The sequence below is a fragment of the Oncorhynchus mykiss genome, chromosome 21 (genome assembly GCF_013265735.2).
Source record: "Oncorhynchus mykiss isolate Arlee chromosome 21, USDA_OmykA_1.1, whole genome shotgun sequence".
Classification (NCBI taxonomy): Eukaryota; Metazoa; Chordata; class Actinopteri; order Salmoniformes; family Salmonidae; genus Oncorhynchus; species Oncorhynchus mykiss.
In genome coordinates this window covers 14,533,683-14,549,132 of record NC_048585.1, presented here as the reverse complement: position 1 = coordinate 14,549,132, position 15,450 = coordinate 14,533,683, and the positions used below count along the sequence as shown (strand labels likewise).

The following is a 15,450-nucleotide window of genomic DNA, read 5'->3' as shown; positions in this document are numbered from 1 at the left end:
ACTGGCAGCAGTAAATTGAGACCTGAGTGAGTTTTTTAAAATTGTATTTTTTGGGGGAAATTGATCCGAGGACTTTCAAAAGTGGCCAGTTGCTTATCCCTGGCCTATTTACTTTACCAAGGAAAATAACATTTCATACTGAGTGGAGACCTAAAAACTATATGTGAAAGGAAACATTATTCCAACAAGTGTAGGACAACAGAACTATGGACCATCAACACTAGAAATATGTTTTATTCACAAATCTCAATAAATCAATCAAAAAACAACACCAGAATTCTAGGTTTCCTTTTATTTACATAATTATACAAAAATACAGCTTCATGATCAAAGTAATACAGTTCTGTGTTCAAGATATGAGTGTGGAGAGAAACAGCAGTAAGCTACATAGACAATAGGGAAATGAATTTTGCCAATATAAAGAACCCACAAAGAGATGGACTGTATTTAATTCTCTTTGACAGCAAAAGAAAACTCTGAGAATGTTCACAATACCTCAAAAAGTATATCAAGGTTCATTTCCCATGGAATAAACTGGCTGGTCAGTATCCAACATGAGAAATATCATATACATTTGATAGATATGATGTGTCTTTTTTTGATGATGTCTTTTCACAAAACCATTTTTTAAATGGAAATTTACATTCGTTTGCACTGATGGTGCAAGAAATGTCCAAATGTATTAAGCAAATGTTACAGTGTTATTTTCATTGCAGTGCTTTACAGCTTTCTTAATTTATCTTCCAGACATGGACATTTTATAAATAATCTCTGATACACATAGCACATTAGCTAATAGGACTATCATAACATTGACACTACATATGTAGGATCTTAATTTGAGCCAGTTTGCTACAGCAAAAACATAATCCTGCAGCAACAGGAAATGTGAGTTATTATGTGGATTATAATTAATGACCATTTTTGTAGCGGTGGATCCATTTTTCGTAACTTCAGAAGCCGTTTTAAACATCAAATGCAGTACAAGTTTTACATTTCTCCTGCAACAGGTTGATCAAATTAAGATTCTACATCTTTAGTTTGGCACCATCTTTATACTGTTGTGAGTGTGACGCAAAGACAATAATACTAAATTACTTTGGTTACAGCATCGGTACAACTACATCACGAGCTTCAGTGAATTTTCCCTTTTGCTGAGCAAATCTGTAATGTACCTCAGCATGGAAAACCAACCAAACATACAGTCTAACAACTTAGAATTGTACAAGTATGCTGCATCCTTGCACAGGAGGTTGGTGGCACCTTAATTGGGGAGGACAGGCTTGTGGTAATGGCTGGAGTGGAATTAGTGGAATGGTATTAAATACCACCATTCATTTCATTTGCTCCGTTCCAGCCATTATTATGAGCCATCCTCCCCTCAGCAGCCTCCACTGCGTCCTAGGTCCCAATAAATGAATAGGTGCACTACACATAGAGAGAGAAGCACAAGACACGTGCCTTTAGAAATTGTAGCAGATAATTACAAGCATAGAATAAAGGTGTTTTGCTCAACTCTAGGACAACATTACGCAATATATAGTACTGTCCTATACAATAAAAACACAGAAAACTCAACAAAGTATAGCCAAGGTTGTCTATACGTATGCTTAACTTGGGCAGGAGCTCACCGGAGCTGAGTACCGGAGCTGAGTACCGGAGCTGAGTACCGGAGCTGAGTACCGGAGCTGAGTACCGGAGCTGAGTACCGGAGCTGAGTACCGGAGCTGAGTACCGGAGCTGAGTACCGGAGCTGAGTACCGGCATCTTACATTTTTCTACTGCCTGTTCTTCTTCTAGAATATTAGCTGAAAAGTATTGTGGAGCTCCTGCACCTAAATAAAAACAGTACCAGCATGTAAAATGAGTACCGGCACCTACTGTATTTCAGTCCAAGTCAAGCACTGCTGCCAATAGAGTAAAACACAATGTGGAAATACTACAGTAAAAAAATAACCCTTTTTAATACAATTGTACAGAAAAAAAACGTAACAATTTAACTGATGTAGCTAACATGTGCAAGAACACTTTCAAGAAATGAAGTGATTGATTCCCACTCAGTTGTGTATTTCATTTCCACTGGTATAAAAACCTAATCAATTCTCTTTCTCCTCAGGTGAAAAAAGCTCACTTCTGTGTGATTGCACCAGGCAATATAAAAACAGTTCTATATTTTTGTGACAAAAGTACAGACTACTAGTTGACGATGATACACAAAGACATGGAACTTCCAGAGCCTGATAGTTTCTGCATCATATGAGGCTGCATGTCAATCATCTAAAGTGGCTTCCTCTCCATCGTTACAGATCTAGTCATATTTAGTTTATTAACACAGGCTAGTTGAAAGCGATATGGAGAACGCCTACATGGAATTAGTTTTCACCGGTCCAGTTTTCTAAAGTCAGCAATGACGTGGAAAAGAGACAAGGAAAGGAAGCCACTTTACACTACTTACATGAACCCTAAGATGCATGAAATGACTCAGGCAACGACAAGATCCCTGGAAGAGTCTTGGAAGTCATATAATGAATGAATGGCTATGAGACTGAAATCAACAAGAGTGATATCTGATCCAAGAGATAGTGACCCGGGATCATGTCAGTGATGGTGACCCTCATCCAATTCGTTCAGAGTTGAGCTGCCTCTTCTGCTGCCATCATTCAATGAAATGTTTCTGACAACAGAAGTTAGTTGTTGCAACATGGGTGATCATGTCCGTTTTCTGACCAATGCCACAAGTGGAATTATTTTCGGTAAGTCACACAGCATTGACGAGTCTGGGAGGCGTTTCCGAAAAGCTTTGTAGCTATTTCTCTCCACAACTATAGACCCAGACCACTTGTAGAACAGAAAAGTGCTTTATTCAAATAATTTAGCTCATTTAGACAGGCAGACTAATTCTGATCTTTTTTTCACCAATCAGATCAGCTCTGAAAAGGATGTCAAAAGACCAATTAGTGGTAAAAATATCAGAATTAGGCTGCCTGTCTAAACGCAGCTATAGATTTTAAAGATTTTTAAACACATTTTTATGAAAGTGTAGCTACTGTGATTTGTTAAGAGACATTCAGAGCCACCCCACTGGGTACAGAAGTCAGTTCAACGTCTAGTTTTGATTTACATTTGGTTGAGTTGTTAACTAACGTCAGTTCAATGTGAAATCAACAACAAATGTCACCATGTCATAGGATTTAAAGGTTGGGTGAAAAAAATATGAAATGCCCTCACGTTCAAATCCAATCAGTTTTCCACGTTGATTCAACGTCATCGCATAGATTTTGGGGGGTTGAAATGATGTGGAAACAACGTTGATTCAACCAGTTTGTGCCCAGTGGGACATAAGCCAAGAAGCTTTCATGAAGCTCACCCTGATGACCCAAACTGGCCAGATCAGTTCTCCTTTAGCCCTTCCCTTTAAATGAAACAGATCTGACCAATTAACTTGACTTGAGTCCTGTTTCATCTTGACTGTTGGGCAGTGACAAGGGAGCACCATAAGTGTAAGTATCCAGCACTTTTCTCTCACAGTCTGTAAAAACCCCCAGAAAACCCCACAACCACACATGGTTGCTCTCAGAAGTCAGAGTCAGCATCCATAAGCTCCGCCTCCATCAGGTTGGTTCTAGAGTGGATCTGCCCCCACTCCGCCCTCCTTTGACCCCCCTGCGACCTCCCCACGTGGTCTGTCCTCCCAGACAGCCCTGCCATAGGCGCCACCTCCCCGGAGTAGTGGAACGCTCCATTGGGCTGCCAGAAGGAGAGGGGTGGTTGTTGGGGGCGGCAGCGAGGCCCCAGGCCGAGGTCCTCTGGCAGGTCGCTGAGGGAGAGGGGGTTGAGGTCAGGGTACCTGCTCCTCTGGCTAGAGGAGGCCCCCAGGGCTCCTCCGTACCTCTCCTGGTAGGGCAGGGGATGAGAGGGCCTAAACTCTGGGTAAGAGCCTGGAAGGACGTCCTCAGCCTCCTGGTGCTGCCTCAGATTGGCCACCAGGCTCCTGTGGCCGGGCAGCTTGGGTAGCCGTGGCACCGAGCTGGTGCCAAACTCTCGCTGACGGTAGCCCTGGTGTTCGGCCAGCTCCTCCAGAGGACGCGCCTCCTTCTTCCTCTTCTTCCTCTTCTTCTTCCTCTTCATCATCTCAGGGGAGATCTCCGCCTCCACCATCCACAGCTTGTTCCTCTCCTCTGGCGGTGGAACTGGGTGAAAGAGCAGGGTGAGATTCAGACTCATAGTGGTAACATGGTAGCAGGATTAAATCAGACTGGTGGCTGAACTGACAATTCTGCAGCCTGGTTATATAATACTGAATACTGCCATTGTGAGCGCAGCATTCGGTCTGGCTTAACCAGGCTAGTAACATAGGCCCTGTTTGAATCTGTACATGACTGGATAAGCGAAAGTAAAGGCCTTATCCCATTGCTTTAACCAATCCAACTGTCTACGATCTGTTATCGTTTCAAGAAAGAATGCAATGAACTCAAGGAAGAGTGCAGATGTCAGACAATGTCACTAAGCAGGTGGCAGCTCTCACCAGGTGTCCCTGTAGGGGTGACAGAGATGTCCTGCGGTAGAATGGCGCCCCTCCTGGCCACCATCTTGGTCACATGCTGGGCCCAGGCTGAAGACATCTCGTTGGATGGCTCCCCGTTCAGGTCAAAGTTGATGCCAGCTACCAATGAGAAAGAAGACAAGACAGCTCAACCATTACTATCCATTATATAGTAGAGCTCAACCATTACTATCCATTATACAGTAGAAGAGTTCAACCATTACTTTCCATTATACAGTAGAGCTCAACCATTACTATCCATTATACAGTAGAAGAGCTCAACCATTACTATCCATTATACAGTAGAGCTCAACCATTACTATCCATTATACAGTAGAAGAGTTAAACCATTACTATCCATTATACAGTAGAAGAGTTCAACCATTACTATCCATTATACAGTAGAAGAGTTCAACCATTACTTTCCATTATACAGTAGAGCTCAACCATTACTATCCATTATACAGTAGAAGAGCTCAACCATTACTATCCATTATACAGTAGAAGAGCTCAACCATTACTATCCATTATACAGAAGAGCTCAACCATTACTATCCATTATACAGAAGAGCTCAACCATTACTATCCATTATATAGTAGAACTCAACCATTACTATCCATTATACAGTAGAAGAGCTCAACCATTACTATCCATTACACAGTAGAAGAGCTCAACCATTACTATCCATTATACAGTAGAGTTCAACCATTACTATCCATTACACAGTAGAAGAGCTCAACCATTACTATCCATTATACAGAAGAGCTCAACCATTACTATCCATTATTTAGTAGAAGAGCTCAACCATTACTATCCATTATATAGTAGAAGAGCTCAACCATTACTATCCATTATATAGTAGAAGAGCTCAACCATTACTATCCATTATACAGTAGAGCTCAACCATTACTATCCATTATATAGTAGAAGAGCTCAACCATTACTATCCATTATATAGTAGAAGAGCTCAACCATTACTATCCATTATACAGTAGAACTCAACCATTACTATCCATTATACAGTAGAGCTCAACCATTACTATCCATTATACAGTAGAGCTCAACCATTACTATCCATTATACAGTAGAGCTCAACCATTACTATCCATTATATAGTAGAAGAGCTCAACCATTACTATCCATTATATAGTAGAAGAGCTCAACCATTACTATCCATTATATAGTAGAAGAGCTCAACCATTACTATCCATTATACAGTAGAGCTCAACCATTACTATCCATTATATAGTAGAAGAGCTCAACCATTACTATCCATTATATAGTAGAAGAGCTCAACCATTACTTTCCATTATACAGTAGAGCTCAACCATTACTATCCATTATATAGTAGAAGAGCTCAACCATTACTATCCATTATACAGTAGAGCTCAACCATTACTATCCATTATACAGTAGAAGAGCTCAACCATTACTTTCCATTATACAGTAGAGTTCAACCATTACTTTCCATTATACAGTAGAGTTCAACCATTACTATCCATTATACAGTAGAAGAGCTCAACCATTACTATCCATTATACAGTAGAAGAGTTCAACCATTACTATCCATTATAAAGTAGAAGAGTTCAACCATTACTATCCATTATACAGTAGAAGAGCTCAACCATTACTATCCATTATACAGTAGAAGAGTTCAACCATTACTATCCATTATACAGTAGAAGAGCTCAACCATTACTATCCATTATACAGTAAAAGAGTTCAACCATTACTATCCATTATACAGTAGAAGAGCTCAACCATTACTATCCATTATACAGTAGAGCTCAACCATTACTATCCATTATACAGTAGAAGAGCTCAACCATTACTATCCATTATATAGTAAAAGAGTTCAACCATTACTATCCATTATACAGTAGAAGAGTTCAACCATTACTATCCATTATACAGTAGAAGAGCTCAACCATTACTATGCATTCAGCAAAAACCCCAAAGAGGTTATTTATATAGTAGAAGGCTCCCCCTGGAGTCCCCTGCAGTGTTCCAATAACTAACAGTTCATACAGTCCCTCCAACATAAGCAAGCATGCTGGCCACAACCGCCTCAGTGCTTACATTATCTGATGACTCAGTCATTCACTTCTAGTGTCAGACAGACTTCTCAATGACATTCACTACTAGTGTCAGACAGACTTCTCAATGACATTCACTACTAGTGTCAGACAGACTTCTCAATGACATTCACTACTAGTGTCAGACAGACTTCTCAATGACATTCACTACTAGTGTCAGACAGACTTCTCAATGACATTCACTACTAGTGTCAGACAGACTTCTCAATGACATTGACTACTAGTGTCAGACAGACTTGTCAAAGACATTCACTTTTAGTTGTAACATTGAAGCGTAGTGGAATCTCCATTAATATCAGCCAGGAGTTCCTCAATGATGAAAATAATATGGCATTTCATCTGCATAAAGAGGCATCCAATTCAGCCTTTTGGACAGCTCCTTTTCCGGGTCTTTGTGGACTTACCTACTGGCCCGTCATGGGAGACAGTGTGCATGCTGAAGGACAGCTCCTTCTACGGGTCTTTGTGGACTTACCTACTGGCCCGTCATGAGAGACAGTGTGCATGCTGAAGGACAGCTCCTTCTACGGGTCTTTGTGGACTTACCTACTGGCCCGTCATGAGAGACAGTGTGCATGCTGAAGGACAGCTCCTTCTCCAGGTCTTTGGGGACTTACCTACTGGCCCGTCATGAGAGACAGTGTGCATGCTGAAGGACAGCTCCTTCTCCAGGTCTTTGGGGACTTACCTACTGGCCCGTCATGAGAGACAGTGTGCATGCTGAAGGACAGCTCCTTCTCCGGGTCTTTGTGTAGCTCCTTGCGCTTGGAGAAGGCCTTGGCTATCATCTTGCTCTTCTTTATCCTCTTGGGCTCATCGTCGCTACGGCCGATAACCCTATGACAGGAACAACAGGTAGATAAATCACAAGGTGACAGACAATGTTGACGTATCCCTTGACGTGGCAATCGCGGTAAATTAAAGATGAAATCTGTACTTGGTGAAACTACCACGTCCGTTTGAGATACTACAACAAACAAGTAGTTGCATCAAACAACGAACACTGTATTTTTCCTCTCAGACATCATTGCAGGTGCGATAGAACAGCATAGTATGTACTGAAGAAAACAAAATGTCTGATGCTGGTACTCCTCTCCTCCGTTTCATCAACAAAACAAAAATAATAACAAATGTGCTGGGGGCGAACAGTGGCGCTGTTTCACCGTATGCAGATTTAAGCTTTAATACACAGATAATGCTGTGTGAATGCCTCTGAGAGATAATAAAATGTGTAACACCATACTTGGAATATTGTTTTTAAAGTTCATGTACTATTTTCTTGTAGCCTATTTTCTCACCTTTTATCTACAAGAAAACCCTTTTTGCTACGAAGGGACTGCCGCCCAGTCTAATTGTCTGTGTGTGTTCTAAAGGAAATGGCTGCTTACTTGCACCAGGTGCGTTTCCAGATGAGGATCGTGGCCTTGGTCCACACCCAGGTGCTCATGGCGATGCCCGTGCCGAACATAGAGAACAGATTAATCTTTTCCACCAGTAGACTGGGACGGTTCTTGATAGTACATTCTGGGATCGGCTTGTTGGTCTGATGAGCGATCGTCACATTGGCCTCGCACCTGTTCAAAGCCAGTGCAGTGTTCATCAATCAATCCTCAGAGCTCTTTTTTACACAGGCAGTTGCATTTGCTGTGGTAAAATACTCTACATACCCACACCCACTGTAAAGCCATATAAATGAGGCATATTCACATACTGAACTGTTGACATTAACCAGTTGTTTACTTGTTCAGACAGGAAAGAGAAATGTACATTTCTGAGGTGAAATTCATACCAGTCCACTCAAAGTCAACAGAGTGGAGAAATAAGGCTGCATTCACAGCACAACAAACCGGTAGGGCTGTGGTTACCACCAGTCTCAACAGCATCATCTGCTGGGAATCTCCCACTATCCCATACAACTGAGGGCTTGTTCTAATACTCTTAAATCTCCCACTACACCATACAACTGAGGGCTTGTTCTAATACTCTTAAATCTCCCACTATCCCATACAACTGAGGGCTTGTTCTAATACTCTTAAATCTCCCACTACACCATACAACTGAGGGCTTGTTCTAATACTCTTAAATCTCCCACTATCCCATACAACTGAGGGCTTGTTCTAATACTCTTAAATCTCCCACTACACCATACAACTGGGGCCATGTTCCAATACTCTTAAATCTCCCACTACACCATACAATCGAGGGTGTGTTCTAATACTCTTAAATCTCCCACTACACCATACAACTGGGGCCATGTTCCAATACTCTTAAATCTCTTATTACATCATACAACTGGGGCCATGTTCCAATACTCTTAAATCTCTTATTACATCATACAACTGGGGCCATGTTCCAATACTCTTAAATATCTTATTACATCATACAACTGGGGCCATGTTCCCATACTCTTAAATCTCCAACTACATCATACAACTGGGGCCATGTTCCAATACTCCTTCCTCCCTTCCTTGAAGTAATCCCTCATCTGTCACATTGGATTGATGTAGGGAAACTTTCCAAGGCAAAGCTTTTACCAATCATGTAATGTCAAATATCGGTGATTATTCCCATGTTCTGAGAATTTTTTATTTTTTTTTGAGTATTCCAAAGGGCCCAGAAGTCCTTAGGTCCTCAACACCTGTTTTGAAGTTGCAGTGTTGAATGTAGTTTGGGGTTACTGTAGGCTACATGAGGAGAAAAGGAACTCACAACACATATTCTCTGAAGCTCTTCTCCCACTCAGCCTGGTTGAAGAAGTCATAGAAGTGGCAGCCAAACGTGATTAAGACAAAGCCAAACGCCAGGAACCCAAATATACCTGATGAAGAGGAATTACACAAATGATTAGGGATATTTGAAATTCCAGAAACCTCAGGAGTCAGGACACAATATACTTTATATGAAGATAAAACCAAGGTGTTATATAACATATATCGTGCAACAGAATCTACAGTCAATCTATGATGAGGCAATTTAAGTGGCTTTATCAAAGGTTTATTCTAGCATGCTATTGTAGCATTTCCGGGGGGGGGGGGGGGGGGGGGGGCAGTGCTAGGTCTAACTAGGATCGCCTGACCCAAAGGCAGTGGATCTGACCACTGCTCCAAGAAAGATAGCTCCCTTGTGGAAGCGGTTATCTGTCTTTTCAACACTAGCTGGGTTTGTTACACTGTTATGCCAGTGGTTTGACTCTGGATATCTGGAGATTTATAGCGAAGGGGTCATACCAAGTCTTAGCATTGTTTCGTTGATTTTGCTCGCTGCCTTCTCACTCAGAAGACCCGGGTGGTTACTCTTGATGGAGAACAACGTCATGACTCCTGCAGAAACAAACAGAGGAAATCACTTTGGGAACGTCTATTTATTTGGTAGCGTTTAAATCCTGAAATATGAAAATGTCTTGTTTTTTGGGTTTGAGAGAACTCACCTCGTATGAGGAAATAGCCACCAATGACAAGCACAACTCCAATGGGAGCCAACACAAAGCCAGCACGGTAGCGGTAGTTCTTATAGCCCACGAAACAGATCCCACTGACAGAGTCTCCGTCCACCTGTGTCAAACAACAGAGACCAGAAACACATACATGTGTTTGAATGACATAACGGCATAAAAGATCAATCATTTGGAAAACAAGCAATTCTCAGTCATTGTCTTTCCATCATGAAAAGGGAATGAATGAAGTTGTCTCTAAACTGTAGACACTGTTTGGGATTACCCTTTCGCAAAGTAACACTCAACTTAAAGCCTGCTGGTATAAAGCATTAAGATTCAGTTACAATGCATTGTGAGACATGTCATAAGCATGTATAATGTGTTATTATCATAAGTATTATACATCTCAAATCACAGTAATGACTATTTTCAACAGCTAAAAGAAATGGTAGGTGTTCCATACCTCAGCGGTGGCTAGAATAGCCACAGTGAGGATGAAGGGGACGGACCATGTGACCATGTGGAAGTATGAGGTCCTGCCCGACAGGGGCTGGTGGGTGGTGCCCAGGGCCTTGAAGGACGTGTGCCAGGCGTAGGTCAGCATGACAAACCAGATCACCCCAGACATCAGGGAGTAGTAGACGAGGCTGAAGATGATGACACACGACAGAGTCTCGGTAGACCTGGATGGAGAGAGGGAGAGAGAGAGAGAGAGAGAGAGAGAGAGAGCGAGAGCGAAGGAAGTTAATGACTCAATTATTTTTAAGAGTACACTGCCATTGCATTGGCTGTATGTGTGTTATTAATTATTTGAAAATGTCAATCAATCAGCCAACCAATCAAGTTTGAGAAACAAAGCGAACTTGTGAAAACGAACCTCCTGACTCCTGTACTAGCTAAATACAAGATCTACGAACCTCACCGGAAGATTCAAGAAATACTCCTTCAAATTGTATTTTCACATCTTATCTCATAATACTCCCACTTTCTTTCAACCCCTTCAATGTGTGTGAACAATGTATGTGTATGTCTCAGGGGGTTGGGTCGTAAGCAAAAAACACAATTGATTGACAATAAAATGTTAAGTGTTCTCCTTCTTCACTTACGAGGGCTCCCCTAAACGCATGGTGTTGTCACTCTTACACACGATCTCTTTGCGAGCTCCATCCATGAACTGAGCCAGCCAGCCGATACTGCCCATGAAGAAACAGGTATTGATGTAGAAGAGGATGACGGCGGGGTAACGGTTTGAATTCTTCCAGTCCGCCAGAAAGGTGGCCTGGGAAAGGAGAGAGGGAAAGAGAGAGGGAGAGAAAAGATGAATATAAATGGAAAACACTTTTTTCTGTCCTTAGAAAGGCCAACTCACTGAAACACATAGTGAAAAGCAGTATGAACCCATTATCTGAACAAGAATGGTATGTGTGTTACAATACCAGTATCTTCATTCCATTTGTAATCTCAATTATAAAAGTTAAAAGTCAAGTCAAAAAAAGTTGTTGCTAACAGCTGCAAGTTACACTTGGAATTATGGGTAATGTTGTCCACAACACTGCTGTGTGAAGCTCACCAGAGTGAAAAAGGTGCAGAGCAGGGTGACGGTGCCGAACACAGCGATGTAGGCGTGCATGTCCGAGTGCTCCTCGTCGGTGAACAGGGGGTTGTTGCACTGGATGCCGCAGCCCTCCACATCTTTGTACCAGCTGGCCTGAACGTCTGTCTTCACCAGGGGGGCTTCGCAGTGTCCTGAAGTGTTGAACTTCAGCTTCTGCACCTCGTTCTGTCTCACCGTGGACGGAAGGCACAGTGAGCTCATATTGTCACTCTGTTTGGTCTATTTTTCATGACGCGTACGCCTCAATATTATATAGTATTTTATAAACTGGGTGGTTCGAGCTCTGAATGCTGATTGGCTGACAGCTGTTGTATATCAGACCATATACCACGAGTACGACAAAACATTTATTTGAACTGCTCTAAATATGTTGGGTAATCAGTTTATAATAACAATAAGGAACCTCAGGGGTAACAAAATGTGGAAAACGTCAAGAGGTCAGAATACTTTCTGAATGCACTGTATATAATATATTATAGTATTATAGAGTATAATATCGACAGCCATTTTAGACTGAAAAACAATGGCACTAGCCTGTTGACTAGATGGGTGGCTCCATGGAGAGGCCACCCACTGGGCACAGACTACAATTCAACGTCTACTCCACGTTGGTTCAATGTAATTTCATTGAAATGACGAGTAAACAACGTTGATTCGACCAGTGTGTGCCCAGGGTTGACAGTGCTGAAGCCCCCTCAATAATTGGCCTAGCACACCATCTGCACACATGCATAGTGAGAGCATCTACCATACCGTGCAGCCCATGGGGTACTTGTCCATCTCCTCACACTTGAGGAAGTTGGGCCAGCCCCTCTCCTGGTCCACGATGCTGCAGGGGCGACGCGTAGCCTGGCACAGGTGCTGGCTGGGAAGCTCCACCTGCCCGTTGTCACACTTGGGCATGTAGACGGCACACAGCAGGGGCTGGATGACCGCCCAGCAGCGAGGGGCGTTCCTCAGACCTGCATGGGTGAGAAGGGGGGGTGAGGGACAATAATGTAGCTTGGGTTGACTTCAGTAGAGACCAAACGGATGAGAATGCTCCTAAACTGAGAGATATTGGCAGGTAGGTACCATAAGAAACGATAATTTTAGTTTTTCTGCAGTGAAACATTTTGCTACGGTGTGCCCTAATGAACACAAACATGGTGCTCCAGCCTGTTTGTGCCTTATCAAACTCCTCTCTGGGTTTGTTCATTCATTGTTATGCCAACTATTCTAAGTACGGTATGACATGACAACTATAATAGTGTTGGCTACAGCATATACAGAATGAGACCAGTCTGGATATAAATAATACATATTCATCACTTCAGTGTGGTGAGGATGATGATGGTGGTCACTGGGGTCAGGAGATAAATAGGACCTGGATGATGATGATGGTGGTCACTAGGGTCAGGACATAAATAGGACCTGGATGTTGATGATGGTGGTCACTAGGGTCAGGACATAAATAGGACCTGGATGTTGATGATGGTGGTCACTAGGGTCAGGACATAAATAGGACCTGGATGTTGATGATGGTGGTCACTAGGGTCAGGACATAAATAGGACCTGGATGTTGAGGATGGTGGTCACTAGGGTCAGGAGATAAATAGGACCTGGATGTTGATGATGGTGGTCACTAGGGTCAGGACATAAATAGGACCTGGATGTTGATGATGGTGGTCACTAGGGTCAGGACATAAATAGGACCTGGATGTTGATGATGGTGGTCACTAGGGTCAGGACATAAATAGGACCTGGATGTTGATGATGGTGGTCACTAGGGTCAGGAAATAAATATGATCTGGATGTTGAGGATGGTGGTCACTAGGGTCAGGACATAAATAGGACCTGGATGTTGATGATGGTGGTCACTAGGGTCAGGACATAAATAGGACCTGGATGTTGATGATGGTGGTCACTAGGGTCAGGACATAAATAGGACCTGGATGTTGATGATGGTGGTCACTAGGGTCAGGACATAAATAGGACCTGGATGTTGATGATGGTGGTCACTAGGGTCAGGAGATAAATAGGACCTGGATGTTGAAGATGGTGGTCACTAGGGTCAGGAGATAAATAGGACCTGGACGTTGACCCTGACTGGGATTGGTAGCTGGGGCCAGTGTCTATCAACTCAACACCTCAGCTGTTATGCCAAGAGCTCCAAACCTCTTGATGAGGCAGCTAGCATTACACTTGGAAGGTCACTAGTTGTGTGGTCTGTTGTTTTTCCCATGGTGGGGGTGGGGAGTGGGGATGGGAACCACTCTACAGATCAGCTGAGGATTAGTGGAAGGAAATGCAGGTTGATGGATCACTAATGAGTGTTTATTAATGTGCAGGAATATCTAACACGTCAGAGAGAATCTTTTATTTTCTTTATTTGCTAGTAACCCCCATTTCCTGGAAAAGTCCTATTCCCATGTATTTGGTCATTACAAAAACGATCCATTTGGAGGGGCCCCCAATATTTCATTGCCTAGTTAACAGGCTATACTATAACAATTAACCTACTGACCTCGCATGTGACTATAACCAAATCTACCTTAATGTTTAATAGCACAGTGCAATACATCTTATTACACAAATATTATATAGTGCTACTTATAATAGAACATTCTGTTTATGTCAAATGGCAAGGTTAAGACTAAATAATCACAAGCAAAAGTTCAATGAATAATCACTAGTGAAAGTTCAACGAATAAAATACATAGATTTTATTTTACGTTTCCTTTTGCAAATGACAATATGAGCATCTAGATTGCATCTGATGCTAATAGAGGGAGTGGGGTCTGCACTTAATAACGCAACACAAATGTATAATACGTTTGTCAATTTATTTAATTTCAATTACAGTAAATTAACAACATGACCCCTATGTACCTATGCTTATTAACCAAATACAGGCTTACCAGACCACATGGCCAACTTCTCAAATGCTTCGTCTTGGGTACTTGAGTCTTCAGCCAAGGCAAGAGACGTGTGCGTGTACGGTAGTGGGGACCCAAGACATGTATTATATTTAAGCACTTCACATGTTGTAGTTTTCTTGCAGAAATCATTGAAAATTGTTTCGTTTCTCTGTACCGTTACCGCATGAGTAACGAGAAAGGAGGCAGCCCAAACGCAAAACATCCCCAACCCACCAACAATGGAACTCCATCCACGGGAAGACATCTTGGAGATTCAACGGTGCAACTTTGTTTCCAGGAAGAAAAAAATTATACTTTGTATTCCAGTAATCTAAAAAGTAACCGTTAATAAAAATAGCACGAAGTGCTCTTGTTCATTTGATGCCGAATGTAACATTATGATACAATGAAACGAAGCGTTTTCCCAGTTTTCACACAGTCCCGAACTTTTTCATTTAGCATTTTGTCATGTAGTCCTTGATTTGTCACTGGAATTCCCTACACACAATCCGATCGCCACCAAAAAACGAAAAGATGCATGCATGATATTCAATTAAAATCAAGTGGAACTATTCCTTCCGCTGTTTTTGTTGGATATGCCTATTAAAAAGAAATCAAAGTAACAGATTCACCCTCCCCCACAACTTGCCGTGAAAAGTCTGAAACTGTAACATGATCTCTAGTCTACGCGCTCCAACCCCCTCGCGCTCCCACTTTCCCCTCTTTTGCTGAAAAAAAACAATTTTCATTTCATCTATGTAGACCTATCCCAAAAATAGGCAGTTTTGGGGGATTTCTATAGAATTCTGCGATGTGTCTGATGGAGTTTGGTCTTTGTTTTTCTCGCTTGCAGTCGTGTCTG

At 42.1% G+C, this 15,450-nt stretch overlaps 1 protein-coding gene across 1 annotated transcript; it reads right to left on the bottom strand.

The window, feature by feature from the left end:
• Window positions 1–277: 277 nt before the first annotated feature.
• LOC118942889 (smoothened homolog) lies at window positions 278–15,348 on the bottom strand. The gene is made up of 12 exons (XM_036957037.1): window positions 14,589–15,348; window positions 12,442–12,650; window positions 11,644–11,853; window positions 11,180–11,352; window positions 10,537–10,756; window positions 10,068–10,191; window positions 9,868–9,960; window positions 9,350–9,458; window positions 8,029–8,214; window positions 7,329–7,477; window positions 4,526–4,663; window positions 278–4,190 (listed from the first exon to the last, which is right to left on the bottom strand). The coding sequence occupies exons 1-12, from the start codon at window positions 14,851–14,853 to the stop codon at window positions 3,574–3,576; spliced, it is 2,493 nt and encodes an 830-aa protein (XP_036812932.1). The 5' UTR covers window positions 14,854–15,348; the 3' UTR covers window positions 278–3,573.
• Between the last annotated feature and the right edge of the window lie 102 nt (window positions 15,349–15,450).